This window comes from Chrysemys picta, chromosome 3, assembly GCF_011386835.1.
Source record: "Chrysemys picta bellii isolate R12L10 chromosome 3, ASM1138683v2, whole genome shotgun sequence".
Lineage (NCBI taxonomy): Eukaryota > Metazoa > Chordata > Testudines > Emydidae > Chrysemys > Chrysemys picta.
In genome coordinates this window covers 8,693,114-8,718,453 of record NC_088793.1, presented here as the reverse complement: position 1 = coordinate 8,718,453, position 25,340 = coordinate 8,693,114, and the positions used below count along the sequence as shown (strand labels likewise).

Here is a 25,340-nt window from a genome sequence, read left to right as displayed (position 1 = left end):
TTCAGGATCATCTAACAATCCTTAATTTAATTTAATGACAAGCCTTTATAAACAAACTCCCTGCCCCAAAGATGAAGCTGGGAACAGCACAGAACTCATTGGGCTGCATTAGTAGGAGCATTGCCAGCAGATCGAGGGAAGTGATTATTCCCCTCTACTCGGCACTGGTGAGGACACATCTGGAGTATTGCGTCCAGTTTTGGGCCCCCCACTACAGAAAGGATGTGGGCAAATTGGAGAGAGTCCAGCGGAGGGCAACAAAAATGATTAGGGGGCTGGAGCACATGACTTATGAGGAGAGGCTGAGGGAACTGGGCTTATTTAGTCTGCAGAAGAGAAGAGTGAGGGGGGGATTTGATAGCAGCCTTCAACTACCTGAAAGGGGGGTTCCAAAGAGGATGGAGCTCGGCTGTTCTCAGTGGTGGCAGATGACAGAACAATGAGCAATGGTCTCAAGTTGCAGCGGGGAGGTCTAGGTTGGATATTAGGAAACACTTTTTCACTAGGAGTGTGGTGAAGCACTGGAATGCGTTACCGAGGGAGATGGTGGAATCTCCATCCTTAGAGGTTTTTAAGGCCCGGCTTGACAAAGCCCTGGCTAGGATGATTTAGTGCGGTTGGTCCTGCTTTGAGCAGGGGGTTGGACTAGATGATCTCCTGAGGTCTCTTCCAACCCTAATCTTCTATGATTCTATGATTCATCACTAAGGCTCAGATTTTGTCACGGATATTTTTAGTAAAAATCATGAATAGGTCATGGGCAATAAACAAAAATTAATGGAAGCCCGTGACCTGTCTGATTTTTTCTAAAAATATCCCAGACAGAATGGAGAGGGAGGAGGGTCCAGCACCAACAGCAGCTGCGGGCTCTGGGGTCCCCTTGTTCCCCCACAGCAGCTGGGAGCTCTGGGGTCCCCCCACTACCCGCTGCGGCTGGGCAGTTGCACGGCGCCCCACCGCAGCTAGACAGCTGCTGGGAGCCCCACCACCTGTGGCAAGTGGGAGTTCTGGAGGACCCCCATTGCCCACAGGAGTTGGGAACTCCGAGGTCCCCCTGCTACCCAGCGGCTAGTAGCAGTGGCTGAGAGCCGTGGGGCTGCCTTCTGACAGCTCCAGCGCCAGGGCATAAAATGTCACAGAGGTCTCTGGAAGTCACAGATTGTGTGGTTTCCATGATCTCCAATAGTAGACTTACTCATCACATATCACACTCAAGCTGTGTTGCAGTTACGAGATCCATCTGGGGCTAGGGCGTGGGCTGTGAGCAGACCTCAGGTATGAAATTCTGTCGCCCCAAATGGCGCCCCTGCTCCCAGACAGACCAACACCCTGCCCCTCGAGGATACCTCTACTACACAGGTTTCAGAGTGGTAACCGTGTTAGTCTGTATCAACAAAAACAACAGGGAGTCTTTGTGGCACCTTAGAGACTAACAAATTTATTTGGGCATAAGCTTTCGTGGGCTAGAACCCACTTCATCAGATGCACGGGGTGGAAAATACAGGAGCAGGTATAAATACAGGAAAAGATGTGATTTGCCTTACCAAGTGTGAGGTAAGTCTAACAAGACAATTCAATTAACAGCAGGATACCAAGGGAGGAAAAATAACTTTTGCAGTGGTAATGAGAGTAGCCCATTTCAGACAGTTGACAAGAAGTTGTGAGTAACAGTAGGGAGAAATTAGTATTGGGGAAATTAGGTTTAGGTTTTGTAATGACCCAATCACTCCCAGTCTTTATTCAGGCCTAATCTGATGGTGTCCAGTTTGCAAATTAATTCCAGTTCTGCAGTTTCACGTTAGAGTCTGTTTTTGAAGGCTTTTGTTGAAGAATTGCCACTTTTAGGTCTGTCATTGAGTGACCAGGGAGATTGAAATGTTCTCCTACTGGTTTTTGAATGTTATGATTCCTGATGTCAGATTTGTCACCTACAGCCCCCAACTAAAACCTCTCCAGGCCATCATCAAGGATCTACAACCTATCCTGAAGGACGATCCCTCACTCTCACAGACCTTGGGGGACTGGCCAGTCCTCGCTTACAGACAGCCCCCCCAACCTGAAGCAAATACTCACCAGCAACCACACACCACACAACAAAAACACCAAACCAGGAACCAAACCCTGCAACAAACCCCAATCCCAACTCCGTCCACTTATCTAGTCAAGGGACACCATCATACGACCTAACCACATCAGCCATACCATCAGGGGCTCGTTCACCTGCACATCTACCAATGTGATATATGCCATCATGTGCCAGCAATGCCCCTCTGCCATGTACATTGGCCAAACCGGACAGTCTCTACGCAAAAGAATAAATGGACACAAATCTGACATCAGGAATCATCCAGACATCCGGAGAGGCCCCTGTCACATCCCATTCCCCTGCCTTCCAGAGACACCCTAGCTACCAGCCCCACAGACAGATTTCAGCTCCCCTCCCAGGCAGCATTCACCCACCTAACCCAGCACTCCCAGACATCCCAGCACCCCCATACACTGACAGCACCCACCCAGACACCACTGCTACCCTTAGGCAGCACCCAGGCATCCCAGACCTCTAGCACTCATCCAGGCAATTCCAGATTCCTACCAGCACTCCCCCATTCAGCTACCTCAGCGTCCCTAGACATCTAGCCTGTATTTTGCACAGTTCCATGTCCTACACTCACCACTACTAGAGGAAGGGTCAAAGGGTGTATTGACAATAAACTTCTATTGCAAGTATCAGAGGGGTAGCCGTGTTAGTCTGAATCTGTAAAAAGCAACAGAGGGTCCTGTGGCACCTTTAAGACTAACAGAAGTATTGGGAGCATAAGCTTTCGTGGGTAAGAACCTCACTTGCATCTGAAGAAGGGAGGTTCTTACCCACGAAAGCTTATGCTCCCAATACTTCTGTTAGTCTTAAAGGTGCCACAGGACCCTCTGTTGCTTCTATTGCAAATTGCAAGTCATGTAAATTATTTGAAAATATGCAAGTTCACTAATATTTTTTGCAATCAGTGTGACATGGAGTTGAACAAAACTTGGCGGCTATATTTGCGTTCGATTCTACTAGGTGTCTTTGCAGAACTGGTACTGCCATCTGGTGGTTTGAACAGGGTATGATGAATAAGCAGTAAAGATGAAAACCTTGGTGGATAGCACTATCTAGTGGTGTCATGGCAAAACTACTCAGAGTGTAAGAATACATAGAGGCTTAAATGAGATTGGTAAGGTTAGAAGGTTAAAGTGTCACCATCAGTTTTTTGCATATTCTGGCTCATTCATTCATTTAGAGAGGGCATTATTAACTATACAACCAAGTTAAAGAAGCAAAAGAGGGTCCTGTGGCACCTTTGAGACTAACAGAAGTACTGGGAGCATAAGCTTTCGTGGGTAAGAACCTCACTTCTTCAGATGCAAGTTAAAGAAGTATGGATTGGATGAATGGACTCTAAGGTGGATAAAAAGTTGGCTAGATTGTCGGGCTCAATGGTTAGTGATCAACGGCTCCATGTCTAGTTGGCAGCCGGTATCAAGCGGAGTGCCCCAGGGGTCGGTCCTGGTGCCAGTTTTGTTCAACATCTTTATTAATGATCTCGATGATGGGATTAATTGCACCCTCAGCAAGTTCGCAGATGACACTAAGCTGGGGGGAGAGGTAGATATGCTGGAGGGTAGGGATAGGGTCCAGAGTGACCTAGAGAAATTGGAGGATTGGGCCAAAAGAAATCTGATGAGGTTCAACAAGGACAAGTGCAGAGTTCTGCACTTAGGAAGGAAGAATCCCATGCACTGCTACAGGCTGGGGACCGACTGGCTAAGCAGCAGTTCTGCACAAAAGGACCTGGGGATTACAGTGGACGAGAAGCTGGATATGAGTCAGCAGTGTGCCCTCGAAGCCAAGAAGGCCAACGGCATAGTGGGCGTATTAGTAGGAGCCATGCCAGCAGATCGAGGGAAGTGATTATTCCCCTCTATTCGACACTGGTGAGGCCACACCTGGAGTATTGCGTCCAATTTTGGGCCCCCCACTACAGAAGGGATGTGGACAAACTGGAGAGAGTCCAGCGGAGGGCAACGAAAATGATTAGGGGGCTGGGGCACATGACTTACGAGGCGAGGCTGAGGGAATTGGGGTTATTTAGTCTGCAGAAGAGAAGAGTGATTCTATGACGCTATGATCCGTGGATGTATAAAGAGGGAAGTAGTGAGGTGATTTTATTGCTGTATACTGCATTGGTGAGACCAAGACTGGAAGACTGCGAAGAGTTCTAATGTCCACATTTTTTAAAAAGGTGTAGGAAAATTGGTCAGGGTGCAGAAAAGAACCACAAAAATGATTCGAGGGCTGGAGAAAGTGCTTTACAGTGAGAGACTTAAAGAGCTTGATCTCTTTAGCTTATCAAAATGATGGAGAAATAACTTTACTGGGAGAAGATACTGGGTACTTAAGGGCTGTCTAATCTAGTGGAGAGAGGCAAAACAAGAACCAATGGCTAGAAGCTGAAGTCATACAACTTCGAGTTAGAAATTATGCACAAGATTGTAATAGTGACGGTGATTAACCATTGAAACTAACTACCAAGGGAAGTGTTGGATTGGCCATCTCTTGATGTCTTCAGATCAAGACTGGAGGCTTTTTGGACCAGATGCTGTAGCTAAACACACGTTATTAGGTTCAATACAGGGATAAGTAGGTGAAATTTAGTGGCCTGTGACATACAAGAGGTCAGACTGGATGATCTAATGTTCCATTCTGGCCTTAAACTCTATGAATCACTGTCTTCTTGGGAAATGGTTTGTGCCAAATTTAAAATTCCTACTAGCTTGCCTTCTCTTACTCATATAGCATGTCTTCCATTTTACTTTCCCCATTGCCCAGATCTGTCGGTTATAATTTGTAATTCACACCTTTACTCCCAATATTCTGAGAAGAAATTTATTCCCCTGGCAGAGATGCTTAGGAAGAGGAATTTGCTAGGTTTTCTTTTTACTCCTTTCTGTATTTTTAATACTTTCAAACAGAAAGCCTCCTTGCTCTACCTGCTATTAAAACAGCACAGAGCAGAAGGGAGCTAATGTTTGAATCTGTTGTATTTTTGGTCAGTGAGTTCAGAATTAATGAGATGCTTATAAAAAGCACTCATGAGTACAATGAAGTGCAGGAATAGGGAACTGGGTTATTAATTTTTCCTAAAGAATGTGGGTTGAGGAGGGGAGATATAATGAACAATTTATGCTCCAATCATAGGACTGGAAGGGACCTCAAGGGGTCATCCTGTCCAGTCCCCTGCACTCATGGTAGAACTAAGGATTATCTAGACCATCCCTGACAGGAGTTTGTCTAACCTGCTCTTAAAAATCTCCAATCTTCCACAACCTCCCTAGGGAATTTATTCCAGTGCTTAACTACCCTAACAGTTAGGAAGTTTTTCCTAATGTCCAACCTAAACCTCCCTTGCTGCAATTGAAGCCCATTGCTTCTTGACCTATCCTCAGAGGTTGAGAAGAACAATTTTTCTCCCTGCTCCTTGTAACAACCCTTTTTGTACTTGAAAACTGTTATCCTCTCAGTCTTCTTTTATCCAGCCTAAACAAACCCATTTTTTTTCAGTCTTCCCTCATGGGTCATGTTTTCTAGACCTTTAATCATTTTTATTGCTCTTCTCTAGACTTTCTCCAATGTGTCCACATCTTTCCTGAAATGTGGTGCCCAGAACTGGACACAATATTCCGGTTGAGGCCTAATCAGCATGGAATAAAGCGGAAGAATTACTTATCGTGTCTTGCTTACAACACTCCTACTAATACAATGCCATATCTGTAGATATTGTAGAATTCCAGAAGAAACTATACCTTAGGTATCAAACTCTTGGTAAAATACTAGGGTTGCCAAACCTCCAGGTTGGCCTGGAATCTCCAAGAATTAAAGATTAATCTTTAATTAAATATTATGTCATGTGATTACAGCTCCAGGAATATGTCCAACCAAAATTGGCAACCCTGATCTTGGCTCAATAAATGGCTAAATATTAGAGTGACTATAACTAAAAAGCCTCCCTGTTTTGCATACTTTGAGCCTGCACAAAACATATTCTGGTCTCTTGAGATTTTTTTCCATGTGATAGAGCACAAGTTTGAGCTCTTGGATACTCTTTGAATTCTGGGATAGCTTCATGTGCAGGGGGAAAGATTGGTCAGCACACAGACACAGGAGAAAGATGGATCCTCAACCCCTGTTAGGATGGTTAAGTCAAGTATGAAAGATGGTTGAATAGTACACATTTTTTCAGGCAGGCTAGATGTTCTGGTGATCTCTTCTGGCCTTAAACTCTATAACTCTATAGACAAAAAAGGATTATATTTGTTATTAGCAGATTATTTCAGGAGTTCTAAATCTCCTACCCACTACCTCGTTTCTCAAAACCACCATCCTGCACTTATAATAATAATTAATGAAGATATCCCATCTCCTAGAACTAGAAGGGACCTTGAAAGGTCATTGAGTCCAGCCCCCTGCCTTCACTAGCAGGACCAAGTACTTATTTTGCCCCAGATCCCCAAGTGGCCACCTCAAGGATTGAACTCACAACCCTGGGTTTAGCAGGCCAACACTCAAACCACTGAGCTATCCCCCCCACTTGTCACTCAGGCCTGTAACCTGGGTGTCATCTTTGACTTGGACCTCTCTCTCTAGGTCAGAGATTTTCAAACGGTTGGGTGTTCCCCCTTAGGAGGGCAAAGGAACATTCAGGGGGGTGAGCAGTGACACCAGGCAGCTCAGGCTTCAGCCCTGTGCAGCGGGGCTTGGTCTTTGGCTTCAGCCCTGCATGGTGGAGCTTGGGAAGGGAGTGCCACCTCCACCCCCTGAGTCACCTAAATGAGCCACCCAGCATGTGGGTCAGTGTCACTGCCTCCATGCCCAGCACTGGCTCTGCCACCCTGCCCCCCAGACCATTACACATGCCTTCCCCCACTGTAAAAACCCAAAGGGGGAAGGCCAGCTATTGGGGAGGTGCAATCAAAAATTGTAACTCAACGCAGGGGCTCAGCTCAAAAAGTTTGAAAACCACTGCTCTTGGTCCTCACTTTTAGGCTATATTTAAGAATTACAGAGTCTTTCGGCATAGCTCTGGCCTCTCCTATCCATCCACACAGCTAAAACTCTCATCCACCTCATGTCTCGATTACTGCAATAACTGAAATTACTTCTTTCTGGACTTTTAAAATGCAATCTTGTCCACTCATATCCATTCAGAATGCTGTGTAAAGCTAACTTGCCTAGCCCATCACTTTGATCATGCGACACCCCTCTTTGCATCCCTCCATTGGCTCCCTCTTTATCTATCATATCAAATGTAAGCTACTTGTCCTTCTTTTCAAGGCCCTTCATGACCTGTCTCTACCTTACCTATCATCTCTAGTTCAGTATCAAAAGGTCAACCCTCCCATCTCCATGATGCCAGCTTCCATTATCTGCTTTTTAAATTATCTACTTCTCAGGCCCCCTGGCCCCTGCTTAGGACAGGTGGAGGGTCTGGGCCTCTCCACAGCAGCCTGGGCTCCCTGAGCGAATCTTACTACAGCCTAGGGTGACCAGACATCCCATTTTGGCCAGGACAGTCCCCCTTTTTAAGCCCTGCCCTAGATGTCCCAACTTTTTTGGAAAACTGGTCATTTGTCCCATTTGCTCTTGTCATCTGATGATCAGTTGGCAAGAGCAAACGGGACAAATGACCAGATTTGCCAAAAAGGGGCTCGGGGAGGGTGTGAGCAGCGGGGCTTGGGCCAGCTCCATGCAGGGAGCGGGGGAAATCTGGTCACCCTACCACAGCTCAACTCCAGCTTCCGGCCTGGCCAGGGGGAGGGGCAATGGGTGGGGCAACAGTTCCGGCACCATTGGCTCCTCCACTTCTATACAGGTTCCAGTGCTTCTGCGGGGGTTCCCAAATTAGCTGTGGACCCTGGGCACAGGCCCCGTGAGCCTGTGTTAATACATCACTGGATCCAGCAAACTCTTTGCATAGCTGAGCCAAAGCTCCAAACATGACTGCATTGGTCTCTACAATACAAGGCGCCTGGTTTGGATATCTGATGGACATACAGACAAACAAGAGTGTCTATCTCTTTCTCAATTCCAACCACATCCTTTAGGAATTTTAATTTCACTAGCACACATCCCAGGTCTGGGTACTGGTTATCTCCTAACCCCCAAAGGGCCAATCTAGTTAGGAGTTGCAGGGACTAATGGGTCTGATGTTGCTGGTAAAAGGGTTTGCAGATGATAGTGACCTGAGAACCACTATGTAGAACAGTGGTACGTTCTATTCCCTCAGTATTCACTCCAACCTCAGACTTTGGTCTCCACAGGCCTACAGGCAAGCCTGGCATAGCTAGAGGCAAAGACTCAGCCTTCACATTTTTGAGTTGAGGGAAGGTGTTTATGGGACCCAAGGTTCTCCCTCTGAAGTTTCCCACTGTCTTACTGATGTAGAGGGCCTTAAATATTTCCTCAATCCTGAACCAACCCACAGGATTTGGACATCCACGTAGGTAGTGCCCATCTTCTCCACACCCATAACAGAAATGTATGGGCTCCAAGAGGTGGGGTTCTGCCAGCCCCTCTCATTTTCTTGATCCCTGCCTTTCTGGTACAGCTATCCACCTCATGTTTGCTCTGGGGGCTGAGATACGCGACCTCTTGCCATTAGTTGGGGAGACACTAAAGAGTGCTGTTTCACTGTCAGGACAGTTACTTTCTCTTGCAACTCACCTGTCTGTCTCAGCATATGGTCACTTTCAGAAGGGGTGTTACAGTGAGTGGCTTCCAAAGTACACACTCTAATTTCAGTCCCTCGAGAAGGGTTATTTTCAGAGTGCCAAGTTTCCCACTCCCTGACCTCTCTCATCAGTGTTATGAAAGATGGGGAATTTCCTCTTACTGTCCTCTAATTGCAACTGGAGCAGCATCAATCCAGCTTGTCGACACCCTTTAACACTTGCTCCAGCCTGAGGCAATCCAAATCATCCCCGCAACTCCCTTCTTATAGTGGGCCATCTTCAGGAGTCGTTTCATCCTTGCAAGGTACTAAGACAGCTTCTCTCTGAATTCCTGACAGGTGATCTGGAATTTTAATATAATGTCCTCTCCATTTTCGGTGCATCCAACCACACCCTCCAGTTTGAGAGGTATTCAGCTGCAGCTGCCTCTGCGTTACGTGCCCTGAGTGACCTGATAGATTCAGCAGGAGGTCGTCACAGACTTTCCCACTAGTTTCTTTCTTTTTTCTCTTTTGGAGCATGCCCATTCCTGTTCCATCTGAACAGCATGATCTAACCAGGCCTCAAATTCTTCCCCATTCCCAGAGGTAGGTTTTATCCCTGTAAAGGTTCTTAGTCTCTGATAACTGCCAGTTCCAGCTTCCAGGCCTACCACTTATCCCATGACTTGCATAATGGCCTTCAGGAATGAATCTTCTGTCAGAGGGTGAGAAGATAGGGCAGGACTATATAATGCCCTCAAATCTTCTTTCCTTTTTCCCATTCTCTCGAGCAAACATTGAATTTCTCCTTTGAAAATCATCTTATCCCATGGAGTAGGGGCATAATAGGCATTGTGACTACAGCTTGTAGAGTCCTCTTCATCCCCTCATCATCCACAATTATTTTGCAGGGTACTATCTGCATGTCAAACATCATGGACCCAGAATATATACTATCTCTGTTCTTTCTCCTGATAGGTTCTGCCATGAAAGGTAACCTGGCCCAAGGCCTTTACTGTAGCCACAACCTGTACAATCTGTGCCTTAGAGGTACCCTTGCTAAAGCCTCCTACCACCACAGTCTGTTGTGGGTCTACTTCATCCCCTTGACACCATTCTAGGATCTGTTCTTTATCCAAGCTGACTAACAGAGGGGATAATAGGAAGGCAGGGAGGATTTCCTCTGCACAGGCCCAGAGGTGTCTCCAAGAATGTAAAGGGATTTTATGGGTCGCCATATCCTTAAGGGCAGCTAATAATCAACAGGTTCCCTACCATGTGTCCCTCTGCTTTGGCTGCAGTGGGTTTCAACAGCCTGGGTTCTTAGCCTCTAACTGGTTGTGCCTACACCTGCTTAAGGGAGTCGGGAACCCTACCTTACCTAGCTATATGGTTTTAATGAACCCACCTGGTACTTATCTGTGTGACTAGCCTGATACTGCATACATATACTCTTCTGACACCTCCATAATGGATGAAACAACAATCAAGGTACACTTTACTTACAAGGGGAAATATAGAGGAAGCATGTAAAGCAAAGGGGAAGATGGATTTGGAGTGGGCACATCAGTAACACCATACAACCTGCAAGTAACAAAAAACCTCAGGTGGATTTCCCTGGATTCACGATTATTCCACACTAGTGGGCTCTGTAATGTGGAGGAACCTGTGTACCTTGATGAGGTGCTGCAGGCCTGAAGGTGCTTGAGAGCGGCAAGGTAATGAGGGTGCTGATTTGCCCAGTGGGCTAAACTCTCTGTGGCCGCAATAAATGTTACAGTAGAAAAAGTCCCAATGGCATAGGGGGCCTCCTCAGTGTTTCCAAGACCAGTTGCTCTCTCCCAGAGGAATTCCGCAACACCCCAGGCAGGGGGGTGACAGGGGATCGCCCGCAAACCCCTCAGGCAGGGAGAGACAGACAGTCAGGGGATCAACCGCGCTTCCCTCAGACAAGGAGAGACAGTCGGAGGATTGCCCACGCTCCCCTCAGGCAGGGAGAGACAGTCAGGGGATCACTCCTACTCCTCTCAGGCAGGAAGAGACAGGGGATCGCCCACACCCCTCAGGTGGGCAGAGATAGTTAGGGGATCGCCCACAGTCCCCTCAGGCAGGGAGAGACAGTCAGGGGACTGCCCATGTCCCCCTCAAGCAGGGAGAGACAGTCAGGGGATCACCCCCACTCCCCTCAGGCGGGGATTGATAGTTAGAGGATCACCCCCACTTCCCTCAGTCAGGGAGACAGTCAGGGAATCGTCCGTGTCCCCTTCAGACGGGGAGAGACAGTCAGGGGATCATCCATGCCCCCCTCAGGCAGGGGGAGACAGGAGATTGCTCACACCCCCTCAGGAAGAGCTCTCCTCCTCTCATCCCCCCTCCAATTGGCTTAGTCAGCCTTCCATCCCTCAGCGTTTTCAATCACAGGCTCAACCCCCCTTGATGAGGCGAGCATACTGTAGCCTTCCCCCTCTCTCATCTACCTGGCAACAAGCTTGGCTTACTTTTTCATCCAATTCATTAATCTGGGTTACACTTAGATTGAGATAAATGGGATCCTGTGTGTTATTTCATATTCAGAGATAAGAGGTTTTAAGCAGTTCGTTAAGAGCTTGGCCTTTTGAGGACAGGTTAGAAATGAATTCCCTCCTAAATTTTGATCAAACCCAGGAACCACGCACATATCCATCTAGGTGGCTATTCACTGGTGCCTGAATACAAGCACCCTTTCTGAAGTCCTGCTGCTACCGTGGCCCTAGAGCCTTAGAGAATGTGTGGACTAGCTACCTAGGTATGGATTTGTACTAAGATTTAGCTCTACAGTCTGGAACACTGAAATGATTTGCAAAAATCCTTCACCTATGAAGTGGAAGCATTACACTGTTAATTTAACAGCTGTAAAGAGTTCATAGAATTGGGAAGAGGGTGCATTTATTTCATTTTAATTGCACTGTCCTGATAGGGGCCAGTCTCCCAGGTGCTCTAGTATTAGAATAACCACTGCATATAGCACACTTGTTTGCATTTTCTAGAAGAAAGCCTGGAGATGGCCATTCTGGCCCATATTTAAAATGGAAAATATACAGTGGAAGACTGTGAAGAAATCAAGTAGTCAGATAAAGGATGGATGAGCTAAGATACACTATTCTTGTGGGTGCCCCCAAATTCTCACATCCCATGACATATAAATATCAGGAGTATTACTAGTAGCACCTCAAATGCATTCACCCTGCACTAGAAGGAATCAGTGTCACAGAGACAAGAATGTACTCCATGAGGGAAATGTATTGTAATGGTTTAATGCTAAACAAAAGTCAAATTGAATTTGCCATTCACACTTCTCCTAGACCCTCAGTGCAGAGTGAGAGAATCAGCAGTGGCACATTTATCATTTCAGTGGCTGTCCCTTTCGCCTTCTGCTTCTGTTGGCTCCTTCTAGTATTGTGCTCTCTCCCTTTCCCTTCCTTCAGTGCATTGCCATTTCCCTCATGCTGTCCCTCTCATGCACTTCTGGGGCAAGAATGTCTACCATAGGGTCCTCTGCCTCGACCACTTCCTCCACCTGCAGGCCCATGTTGCGGGCAATGTGACAGAGGTGTGCACTTTGTCACCATTGGGGATTTCATGCCAGTAATGTGTTGGATGGAAACTTTTATTTTCATTGTCTTTGGGGAACATGAAGTTTTTCACTTGCTGTGGCCCATGCAGTACATGGAAGTCCCTCAAGCTACTGCTCAAGTGGGTCCACAGTCCTGGATCATCTAGACTTAAGGAACTAAACTCAGCAGCAGCTGTTTCTTGTGCCTCCACCACACTCTTCTCTGATCTACACTTTTCTTCAGGAATGTGCATGGTTACATCCATTTGAGATGGAGATATGGATGCTGCAGTAGCTGCCAGGTCACCTGCACTCCGACTAACTGGAAGATCAGGCATCTCCTCACCACTCACGTCCTCACTGGGGCCGGAAGGCTCACTGTGAACATTTGTGTGTATGTATCTCAGGAGACCTCCTTCCTGCTTAGATAGAAAAGCTTCCTTTGCTTTCTTTTTCCGAATGCTGCCCCAGAGCGGCGTTTTCTTCTTTCGCTCATGACTGGTGTTCTGTGCCAGCTAGAGTGGCTCTCAACGCTCAATTGAAGGGGACAAATTAGCAGGCTGGTAGCAGGGCCTGAGTGAGGGAAGATATCAGCGTCTTAAGGGCCTAACTGGCTCCTACTACTTCAGTTGACTGCCTGTTCTCCTCAAGTGGGTTCAGAGAAGCGACAGGAGACAGGAAGCTCCCTGAGAAGCTGGTGTTAATCAGTCCGGGCTCCTGGCAGTGCTAGAGAGGTACATAAGAGGCTCCACCTCCTCTCTCTCCCTGCAGCTCCTGCTGCTTTCTGTTATTCCCTCTCACCTTTTCTCCTGCCTGCCTGTTATCAGGGCCGGCTCCAGGCACCAGCCCACCAAGCTTGTGCTTGGGGCGGCACCTGGAGGGGGGTGGCGCGGTGCGGTGCTCCGGCTTCGGCCGCCGGGGAGAGCGGGGCCACGGCCAGGCTCACCGCCCTCCCCGTGGCGCTCTGGCCGCCGGGGAGAGCGGAGCCTTGGCCGAGCGCTCTGCTGGGGAGAGCGGAGCCTTGGCCGGGCGCTCTGCTGGGGAGAGCGGAGCCCCGGCCGGGCACTCCGCCCTCCCCCCAGGGCTCCGGCTGCCCTCCCCCCCGGCCGCCGGGGAGAGCGGAGCCCCGGCCGGGGCTCGCCGCCCTCCCCTCTGGCCGCCGGCGAGAGCGGATCCCTGGCCGGAGCTCGCCGCCCTCCCCCCCGGGCTCCGGCCGCCCCCCGCGCCCTCCCCTGCCGTGCTGGGGGAGGGAGAGTGGCCGGAGGCTTTTTTGCCTGGGGCGGTAAATAAGCCAGAGCCGGCCCTGCCTGTTATGTCTCTTGTGCCCTCCTTCCTCCAGCACAGCACTCCACCATCTCTGCATCTAGAGCAGAGAGAATACATATGCACCAGCAGCAGACACAATTTTCTACACTCTGGATCAGGGGTCGGTGTGCCAAGTCTTCGTTTATTCACTCTAATTTAAGGTTTCGCGTGCCAGTAATACATTTTAATGTTTTTAGAAGGTCTCTTTCTATAAGTCTATAATATATAGCTAAACTATTGTTGTATGTAAAGTAAATAAGATTTTTAAAATATTTAAGAAGCTTCATTAAAATTAAATTAAAATGCAGAGCCCTCAGAGCGGTGGCCAGGACCCAGGCAGTGTGAGTGCCACTGAAAATCAGCTCGCGTGCCGCCTTCGGCATGCGTGCCATAGGTTGCCTACCCCTGGGTCCTAGAGGCGTCCCCCCACAGTCTGGCAGCTGAGGCAGCCGCCTCAGTTCGCCTCATGGTAAGGCCAGTCCTGTTGCTCTTGCCTACCTCATGCATTCAGATTCGTGTGAAGTCCATTGCCCTCAGTGTACCCAGAAAAGGGTTTCTGTGGGATTGGGGGGAGGAGGAGTATACTGCAGAGACAGCACAATGATTCCATGTCCCCTAGACCCAGTGGAGCCTCTCATCCCTCTTCACTTGCAGAAGGGAGAATAGGCTCCCCTCCCCCCCCCCCCCCCAGTTTTATTCAGTATGAACTATTACTCAGGCCAGGATCCACATAAAAGAGATGGGGGCAGATAGAGATGAAATAGCCAAATTACAGATGGGTTCATCATCATGAATGGGATTATTGTCGTGCCCAGGAGCCTCAGCCAAGGAACGGGTCCCTGTTTTGCTAAGTGCTGCATGAACACGTAACATAAAGCTGGTCTCTGCCATTAAATTCTGTCCACCTCAGTGCCCCCACTGCTTTGACGGGATCCGCTTCTCATGAAAGGCAACTGGGGTTAGAAATAAAAATGGGGAATTAGCAAGACTGAATCCTTCAGTCCTAGCTGAGCGGCTCACTCAATGTAGGATTTTGAGAAAGACTACCTGACCTTCTTTTGTGACTCCATTCAAGCCAGCTGGCAAAATGGGTACCAAGCAGAACCAAAGCAAAAAATGGGTGGTAAAGCAGAGGGTGTGTTTACAATGTAGAAAGTTCAGCCAGATCTAATTTTTCCCCAAGGAAACTGTAAAGTTGCCTTGAACCTCTGTGGAACTCTTTGCCGAAGGATGTTGTGAAGGCCAAGCAGAGATGTCCCTTGGGTATGGTGAATCAGGGTGACTGCCTCGGGCCCCGCGCTTTGTGGGGGTCCCGCAGGCGGGGAGGTGACGTGGGAGGTGGGCGGACAAGCGGGGTGAGGAGACGAATGGCAAGTGGGGCGAGGAGCCCCCCTACCAGAACCACCCCCTTTCCCCAGTGCCTCCTGCCCACAGGTGGGCCTTGCCCATCAGTGCCTCCCCCTCCCTCTCAGCACCTACCGCCTGCTGTGGAGCAGATATTTCACGGCGTCAAGAGGTGCTGGGGGGGAGGTGGGAGGAGCGAGGGTGCAGTGTGCTCAGGGGAGAGAGTGGAACTGGGCGGGAAAGAGGTGGGGCGGGAAGAGGCAGGGCGGTGGTGGGAAGAGGCGGGGTGAGGGTAGGGCCTTGGGGGAAGGGGTGCAGTGTGGGGGAGACCTGGGCGGAGCTGGGTGGAGCACCCCCTGGCAGATAGGCACCGAGTTTCTAGTGACCCGGGCCCCGCAGCCACCTGGGGATTGCCCTGAGGCCAAGACTGTAACAGGGTTCATAAAAGAGCTAGATAAGTTCTTGGAAGATCGGGTCCATCAGTAGCTATTAGGATGTGCAGGGATGGTGTCCCTAGCCTCTGTTTGCCAGAAGCTGGGAATGGCTGACAGGATGGATTACTTGATTACCTGCTCTGTTCATTCCCTCTGGGGCACCTGACATTAGCTCAGTATCCTGTCTTCTGACAGTGGCCAGATGGACCTTTGGTCTGACACAGTATGGCTGCTCTTATGTTCTTAGGGTTTGTTTACAACGTAGAAAGTTCAGCCAGACCTATTTTTTCTTTTCAAAGGAACTGAAAAGTGCCTTGAACCCGTGGGGGAGGGGGAGCACAGAGGCTCGGAGCTTCCCCCCGCAGCAAGACAAGCCAGCACTCATACCTCCAGACCCACAGGGGGGTACGGAGGCTCAGGGCTTCCCCTGGGTTGGGGCCAGAAATCAGGGGTTCAGGGTGTGGGAGGGGGCTCTGGGCTGGGGCAGGGTGTTGGGGTGTAGGAGGGGATGAGGGCTCCAGCTGGGGGTGTGGGCTCTGGGGTGGGGATGAGGGGTTTGGTGTGCAGGAGCGGGCTGCAGGCTGGGGTCAAGGGGTTTGGAATGTAGGAGCGGGTTCACGGCTGGGGCAGGAGTTTGGGGTGCTGGTGGCAGTGTGGGGTCTGGAAGGGAGGTAGGGTGCGGGATGAGGTTCCCACCTGGGGCAGGGAGCTTGGGGTGGCTCCCTGCCTGCCCCGGCTCCGCACTGCTCCCGGAAGTGGCTGGCCTGTCCAGCCCCTAGGCGAAGGCGTGACCAGGCAGCTCTGCGGAGCTGGCGCTGGAGGTGGGGGCATTACATGGAGCTTCCCAGGACCCAGAGACATGCTGACTGCTTCCTGGACTTGCTTGTTGCTTCTGGAACTTGTGCAGAGCCAATCGGACTTTTAACAGCCTGGCAACCCTAGCTTCTCCCCCGCAGAGAGAGAGAGCGCTCATGGCTCCAGCCCTGCAGAGGGGTGCCGAGGCTCAGGGCTTCCAGCCCATGGCGAGGAGACTTACCGTGGACCATACGTTCCCCACCCCTGCTGTACATAATGGATGCAATGCAGCTGCCATTCCAGTCTCTTGTCTGCTTTAAAAACTAGGTTAATACAATGTATAAAGAACAAGACTTTTTAGCCAAGCAAAAGTAGTCTCGAGTTAAGATACATCAAGCTGGAAAAAATGTTCCCTTCAGCGCTCTGGGACATGAACATCAGGCCAAACAGTGAAACATGTAATAGCTACTCTAGTCCAGTACCCAGTGTTTTTCTTGCTTTACCTGTACTTAAACAAAAGGAAGAAAAAAGGACACAGTCTGATATCAGGCAACTTTTCATTTTATTTCTTATAAAATATATTTTATATTGCTGCTGTAAAAATTACATTTCACATTTTTATTTTATTACAATAAAAATAATACTTGGAAGACAGCTGAAAAAAGCTCCAATGAGAGAAATTCACTGATACGGCATATCCCCGTTAAGCTGAATAGCATGCCAAAGAGCAGCTATTGGCGACAAATGTCCCATCCTTTCCACACTTTCTCATATCCCATAACTCCACAAAGAACCAAGTTACACCCTACCCTAGCTTTGGGTATCTACCTGAAGACTTCCCATTACTTTAATCCAGTGGAGGTGTAGAGTGACAGAATGGGGTGGGGGGGGTCACCAGGTGCTGAACTTCACACAACACAACTGCTTTGCTTCTTTTAGAGGTCCAATCTCCCATCCACAATGAAGGGTCACAACGTGTAGGCTGAACACACTCCAGTTAATGCCTAGCAGAAAGGTTCCTATGTACATACATGCACAAAAAGACAATCAGACCAAACAGGGGCATATGGGAGGTGTTTCTTAGCTGAATTCACAGGTCAGGGCTACCTAATGTTTGGAGGTTGAGGGGGACTTGCTTAAGATTAGAAAAGCTCTAAAGCATGGAGTCTATGCATATACAAGAGTGACAGAAGGAAAAGTAGAGTCTACCAAGTGTGGTTGGAAGCAAGTTAGAAAATTAGGCTGAGAAAAGTGAAGAAAAAACAAAAAAACTTTTAAAAATCTTGCTGTGTCATATCTGCCAACAAATAAAAAAGTGTAATCAAATAAAATTTAAAAAATACCTGCACCAGCTGTTCCAACAAAAAAACACCCACATATAAAACAACCACCATATGGTTAAGAACTATTTTGTCCAGTTAAATCTGTACCGCAAAAGCCCTCAAAATAAAGTGTAAGAATCCCCTATCCCCTTTCAAATCTTTTAAAAAACACTGATACAAAATATTCCTATGTAAGATCTTTTTTTTATTATTATTATTAAGTGCTCTTCATTTTGGAATCAGGCATTGCAAGATGGTTATGTGTATAAACAAAGGTGCTGCAAAATAGGGGAAAAAAGCCAGTGGACAGTATTTAGTGTGTGTTAGTGGTGTAATACTTCTCTCCTGCCTACCTTCCTCCCATCCCACACACGCCTGTGATACCATGGCAATAGCAGATAAATTCTGCATTCCTCTCTGTCCTAAGAGTTTGTGCCGCTTAGCGAGGGTATACTGTATACCACATGATTCTGTAGGTGACTGCTTATTCCAAAGTCGTTTACACGTTTTTTAAAAATCACATTTAACAAAAGCAAAATGTTATTTTTTTTTCAAAACCCAATCTTCTGTCAGCAAAACAATTATCCTTGAAATAAACATTTTATATATATATAAAAAACACATACAAATTTTTGGGTTGGGGACTCTGGATTGTTCAATGCCAGTTATTGAGGGGTGAACCTTAAAGAGGCTCATAGGATTGGTCTGATCAGCACCCCTGAGTCTGGATGCTTATTTTAATTTCCTGAGTGACCCAGATTAACCTTATGAACTGCAGGGTCCTAAGCAAGAGAAGGGCCCAACAGTCCCAGAGAAAGCGAGCGACGGGTGGGCAGGGTGAGTTGTGTCCTGTTCCTCCAATCTCAGGGCTGGAGAGAGAGAGGAGACTACAATCAGTAAACTGCTAAGATGGCTTTATTTGAAGTCTGCAAATTGTTCTAAGAAGGTCATAAAATAGGCTCTCTAATAAGATTTCTGGACCTCTCCACTTCCTGAGAGACACGACAGTCAAGTGATTAAGGTGCTAGGCTGTAACTCAAAAGACTTGGGGGTTCAATTCCTTACTACGCCTCCCATGAGGTAGGGGATTCTGAAAAATCCCAGTAGGTGCCTATGTCTGGATCTTTAGAAATCTGGTCCTTAGTCTCTCTGGATCAGATGTATGTAAGTGCCTAACTCCCAATGAAATCAATGGGAATTAAATGGTGTCATGGGGTGACTGGGCCCCTTTAAGGGGGAGCTGGTCTGCACCTGGGGTAACTGCCCTGGGCTGGGGCTGATCTGAGAAGTTCAGCAAAGAAGGTTTTAGTGAACAGCTGGGGAGCTTGAGTGACCCTGCTGGTTACACCTGGAGAGGGCGTGGCCAGATAGGGAGGAGAGGAACTTAAGAGGAAATGCAGGATGGAACTCCTCTTCGGGGGGGGGAAGTCTGAAGAAGGACCTTGATATAGATCCCCCAAGTTGTCACACCCCATATCTGTACAATTTATAACTTCTGGTTGATACTACAAAGTTACTATAAAGTGGTTACCATGAAAAATGCTGTATCACAAATGTTCCTCCAGCTATGCGTATCCACTATGGGCTAAGCAGGGCTGGATCACATCCTCTTAGTAGACCAGATACAACAGAAGGTCCTTAGAACTTAATAAGTGATAACGCCTTGGAACAGTGGGTGAGTTTAGGCCTAGGGGGAAAAACAGTTTTACCCTACCTCTCTGAAGGAAGGAACCAGAAGTGGAGAACAGAAAGGTACCAAGCAGAACAAAGATACCTAGGTGTTAATGCTAGACTTTAAAGAACACAGAGGTTGGGTAGGTCAGGAGAAGAGTGAGACACACAGGAAATTTGGGAAGAAGGAAGGAAAGACATGGATCAGTCAAGGTGAAAGTACTAGTAGTTGAGCTGGGGAGAAGACTCCATGTTTCAGAACCCAACGGTCCACAGCAGAAGGACCTGGTTGGTCCCAGAGGCTCTGACACCAGCCCAAAGAATGCCCTGGTGAAGAAACTGAGGCAGGGAAATGAGCATAGTTTTTTTTAATTTTTGTATGGATCTGTGTATTTCTTGTATGATTCAGTAAAGAGCAGCAGCGTTCGAGAACTCTGCGCAAAGTGTCTATTATATGTCACAACTACTATGCGTCCCCTGAGAGGGTTGAACGGTAACCCAGAAGGCTCACACTTTTGGTGTGGTTTTGGGAAGCGGAGTGTTTAAGCTACAAGGGGAGTCTGTAGTGTCTCAGCATTGGTTCCAGGCGCTGGGTAGTGGATGGCGAGGTCACAGCTCTCTGGAGGGAGTGTTAGAGGATCTGTGCTCCAAGAGTATGCGTAGGGAATCTCAAGATTGGAACAGCTCCAGACTCTGGAGGCTTAAAACACATCTGGGGATCAAGAAGGTTGGATTTCTCCTCATAGCAGCTGGTGAGGTGACCAGATTGGTGACAGGGGGAAAAGCGGAATAATCTGCAGGTGCCAAGATTAACTACAGGCGCGGGCCCCCTAGGGAGGGGGGGGCAGGACTTGAGGCCCTGCAGGTCAGTGTCCTGACAATAGGTCAGAGGACTAAAGGGAACTGGAAGAGAGACTGAAATCTCAAACTCATAAAGCTGGAAGGGAGTTGCTGTTACTGTTTCACTTGCTGTCACTCGGTGTAGAGACTGGAACTGAAGACCCCGGGTGGGGCAGAAGACTTTTTGGTTCCCTGTGTGTGTTTTAATACTGATGAAGGACATTAAGGACACATGGCCCAAAAGGGGTGGGACTCTAGAGGGAGATAGCCAGAGGGCCAAGTACCCCACTACACGAGAGAGATGACTCCATCACAAGAGGGTTCTCCAGGACAGAGAGACGACAACGCCATAAGGCAGTGCTCTGGGATGGGGAGCCCCATAACAGGCATCTAGCACATTTAGAAATCTGGCTCTCTGTGTCTCAATTCTTTACCTGTAAAATAGGAACACTAGCACTACCCTACCTCACAGAGGTGTTGTGAGAAAAAAATACATTAAAAGTTTCTGAGGTGCTCAGATACTACAGTAATGAGAGATGAAAACCTTAAACACAGAGCCAGGAATAAGAGATGAGGCATTTCTCTGGTTCCAGAACTGGGAATGAAAAACAACTAATAAAATCAGAATCTGAACTTTTGGGGCCTCAAAAAAGACTTGTATTTGAATTGCAGGCGATGGTTCTAGTCAGTTTTACTTTAACCTTCCATAACTCGAGTGCAAAAAACACAGTAGCACTTGCATGCAAGTAAGCAGCATCCAACATCAAGAGTTCAAACTGGGAGACAAGCGGTTTCCTTTCATAATTTTATCAGTGGGCACAGGTGTCAGCCTTAAAGGAAAACTGCAGTGTAACCCAAAAGATAGTTTAACCGCTGCTTTTAAGAGCTATGTATCCAATGCCGCAGCCCTTTCTCATGTGAGTAGTCCCACTGCAGTGCTGAGGTCACTGGGAGTACTCATACAAGCACTGCAAGAGTAGGCCCCTAGTGCCTGAAATACAATAAAGACGGATGATTAATAAACAGAAAGGTGCATTGGCAGGTTAGGATTCAGCCAATTCAAGTCAAGTAAAAACACCTGGAAATTAGACGGTTTTGAAGGTTTGTGGGGTTTTTACATTGTTTTTGATTAATACAAGAAGTTGGTTAAAACCAAACCATTAAATCAACTGAAACATTTAAAAAGAAATAGAAAATATTTTAGAACGGCCCGATTTTCAACTATGTCCTGTCAGGGTTCAAGTAGGGAAGCACAATTCTTCACCATGAAAATGGCAGCCCCAACTGACTATTATCAACCCCTTTCTCTGAATGGTACTTCTGAGGCAGAGCAACCACTGTGTCTGAAATCTCTTTTGAAATGTCATTCCTTTACAGTATTTAGTCAAATATAATACCTCCCTGGGGCTTAATAACACCGGTTATGACAAATCACTGCAGTTTTCCTTTAAAGGTCACCTGTTCAGCAACTTGTCTGCTTTCATAATCCATATTTCTCACACTAGACTAAGCCAGTGGATCTCAAACTGCTAGCTCTTTATGGTGGTCATCTGAGTAAGAGTCACAGTGGAGGGACTGAAGTGTAAGAGAGGGCCTCTTATGGACTCCTTCCTTCATAAAGTGTCTGAACCGCAGTCCCTGAAGGAATCCCATTGTCTTCAATGGACTTTGCATCAGATCCACATGGACCCAGGTAGAGAACCTGACCCTATTGAATCAGACCTAGCGGATTCCATTGGCTCAGACCCTCCTGGAGAACCAGTGGACTAGGTAAAAAAAAAAAACAAATAGGGAGGAGACACACTCACTTTGTTCCTGCTTCCCATAGGCCAATTTGGCATCTACCAATTTAACAGCATGCAGAAGACTGGGTTCTAAAACAATATACTGTATATATGTACAAAATTACAAAAAAAATACCAACAAGCACGCCCATATATAACCCCCTTTGACTGCACCACCTGCCCCTTTATCAACCAGGCTCACGTTGAACCGGGAGGAAACAACACCTTCCTGGTCACATGAACTGATTTTACAAAGAAAGTGTAGTCAATCATATGGTCCTTAAAAATACACCAGGCTTGTTTCTGCCTTGCCCATGGGTTGAGGTCTGCAGTTTATGGCCTATGATTATCAAAAACGCAGCAAAAAGTCCAATGACCCCCTTCCCACCCACGCCCATTAATACAAAACCCTCAACTCTGACTGCAGCCGAGTTATGCACAACATGGACCACATGGCTGGTGCGTAGCTGCCATTTTGTATTTACAAACAAAACAGACTTCACAGCGCCAGGATTCTCTGCACAACAGAGTGTAGCACTTGAATGGCTTTAGTGACAGGGGCATTCCTTGCCCCGTTAAGAGAAACCATGGCTCCTTAGCAACTATGCCAGAGCACTTTTGTGACACCCACTGAGTTCAACATGATCAAAATGGCACACTCCGGGGGAGTGTCCAGTCAACCCTCACTGCTACCATCGCATGCCGTACTGGGTTCAATTATGGAAACAACCACTGACTCCCCAAGACACAAAATGGGGACGTATGGAACAAAATTCTTTGCCTTTGTGCTCCAAGGCCACACAGTGAGATGGACGGAGACACTGACACTAGCATCCTGGTCGCCAGGGTCCTGTCCATGCAGGGCCAAACTTCCACAGGACAGCTCACTGTGCCATGGGATGCACTCTGCTGCTCCTCACAGCAGCTGCAATGTGTGTGCTGGTATTGTGGCTGGACTGCACTTGCTGCCAAGTGGCTTTTCACAGCTCAGACAGTAGATTGGGCACTTCCTATATGTGGCTGATCAGTCATGAGAGCAAAGACCAAAAACAATAAAAATTGGACCTGACTGCTGGTGGTGAATTAAATGGTGCTCCTCTCCAAAAATCAGAGGGGCCTCTGGAACCTTTGATCTTTCCCTCCAGCTCTCCCAACCCCTCCCCCGGCAATTCCAGAAAGACTCCTTGGGCTTGATTCTTCTCTTATTTAAACCTGTGCAAGTCAGGAGTAACTCCCCTGAAGTTACACTGCTATAAAAGTGAGAATCAGGCAAACCGGGACAAATTCTACCCCATGAGGACGGTAAACTGTACACAAAGACAGATCATCAAACCAGAAACATTTGAATCATGTAAAGAGAATATGAATTTTTAAAAAATGAAAGCCAGAAAGCTGGGTTCAGACATCTTTCACACTTCAGAATTTCGTAACCTACCTATCTATGATGCTCATTCAGCAAATGACATAAGCACGTGCTTATCTTTAAGCATGCAAATAATCCCAACTCCTTCAGCATGTACTTTAGTCCCACTGATTTCAACAGAATGTAAAAATGTATGTAAGCATTTTGCTGAACTGGGGCCTAAAATTTTTGTGTGTCCATCCTTTTTAGTCCTCTTGGGTTAACAATATTGATCCTGCCAACTTTGCAGAAAGCTACATCAGGTTTCAAAATAAAAACCCATTCCCTGTAGTTTAAAGAGACACTGTTAGACCCAAAATTTCTGTTTTTCAAAGAAATAAGTTGTTTTCATGAATCTAAGATAAACAAAAAAAGTAGTTTCATTTAAAAAAAAATTTTCAATTAAAAGATAAAAATATATGTAGCTGTATATTTTAAGATTTCAACATTGCTGATGCAGATGTATCAGAACACATAAAAACCAGGAAGTGAAACTGACCAGAGACATAGCAAGTCCAGCTTTACTGTCAGAGCTGAGAGCTGTAAAGAGTAAACACAGTATCATTGGTAAAAAGCAAAGGAAAGAACTTTAAATTCCTCCCATTCCAATAATTTAAGGTGTTACTAGTAAAGCATGAACATCATTTTCCTTTTTTGAACTATGATTATTCTTCTGACCGTGTCCCTTTAAACAACAGCAGACTTCGAGCTTTCTAGCCAGTCAAGTAAGAGAGAGATGATCCTCACCTCCTTATCCCAGCTACTGACCTGAAAGTTCAGTAGACTTTACTGTTGAGCTGGGAGATCAGTAAAAAGTTCTTTGGTCCCTGGACCACCAAATAACAAGTCTCCTCTGAACACCAAGCAACCAGCTCTTTCTTTCCTTCCCTATTTTTACTATAAAATGGGAGTTTAGTTTTGTTTTTAAAAACATTTGTAAAAAACCCACAGAAAGTGTAAAAAAATTAATAAATCCAGCTGACATACAATATACAGAACTTGGAATTTACATGCAGCTCTTGAGATCTCTGCTGAAGCCACAGGAGATAGATACCTCCAAGTTTGCTGTGCCCTGGTTGCAGTAATGACCAACTTTGGGTGCTCTCGGCTGAGAGAGAGAGAGAGAGAAATTCAATACTCCTGAAACGTTCATGTGCTCAATCCAGGAACCGCTGGCAGGCCTTTTTCCACCGGCAGGCCGTGCACCACTGATCTCGGTGCTCAATTCCATAAACTTTACGGCATTTCTTGGCTTCGCCACGGACTTTTCTGCAGCGTAACAAAAATAACCCAGACGGTGACATGGTTATTAAAGCGTTACAGAGCTCAGGGGAGAAAAGAGCGTGTGCGACGCAATGCAAGGTTGAGCTAAACCTGAGTAGGAAGCCCCAGTGTGAACAAAGCATTAGACATTCACAGTAGACAGCAATCCTGCAATAGCAGAGAGATGGGCTGAACCCACTGTACCATCTCTTTCCTATGGGGCAGCTTCTAGAATTCTAAGGGCTTGTCTGCACTTGAAATGTTACAACACCGCAGCTGCGCCTACACTGCTAGAGCACCTCAGTCTAGACACCACATATGCTGGCAGGAGGGAACCTCCCGTAGGTGTAGGTAATCCATCTCCCTGAGAGGCAGTAGCTAAGTCGACGCAAGAATTCTTCTGTTGACCTAGCACTGCCTACACTGGGGGTTAGGTCAGCTTAACTGTGGCTACGTCTACACTTGCAGATGTAGAGCGCTGGGAGTTGAACCAGCCCTCTGAGGCCTGGTCCCCACTAAGTCCCCAAATCGGACTAAGGTACGCAAATTCCGCTACGTTAATAACGTAGCTGAATTCGAAGTACCTTAGTCCGAACTTACCGCGGTCCAGACGCGGCAGGAAGTCTCCCCCCGTCGATGCCGCGTACTCCTCTCGGCGAGCTGGAGTACCGGCGCCGACAGTGAGCACTTCCGGGATCGATCCGGGATCGATTTATCGCGTCTTAACCAGACGCGATAAATCGATCCCAGAACATCGATGGCGTGCCGCCGGACCCGCCGGTAAGTGAAGACAAGGCCTGAGACAGCAGCAGGGAAAGCGCTGCTGTCTGTTCGCACGGTG

The 25,340-nt window shown here is 47.5% G+C and overlaps 1 protein-coding gene across 10 annotated transcripts in view; it reads right to left on the bottom strand.

Moving 5' to 3' along the window:
- Window positions 1-23,175: 23,175 nt before the first annotated feature.
- ZNF395 (zinc finger protein 395) overlaps window positions 23,176-25,340 on the bottom strand; it is a 44,333-nt gene continuing 42,168 nt past the window's right edge. For all 10 annotated transcript variants that reach the window (XM_042848890.2, XM_065587450.1, XM_042848891.2 and 7 more), the window contains one exon: window positions 23,176-24,505. In XM_042848890.2, coding sequence (XP_042704824.2) covers window positions 24,394-24,505 — 112 coding nt within the window. In that variant the 3' untranslated portion in view covers window positions 23,176-24,393. The remainder of the gene's footprint in view (window positions 24,506-25,340) is intronic.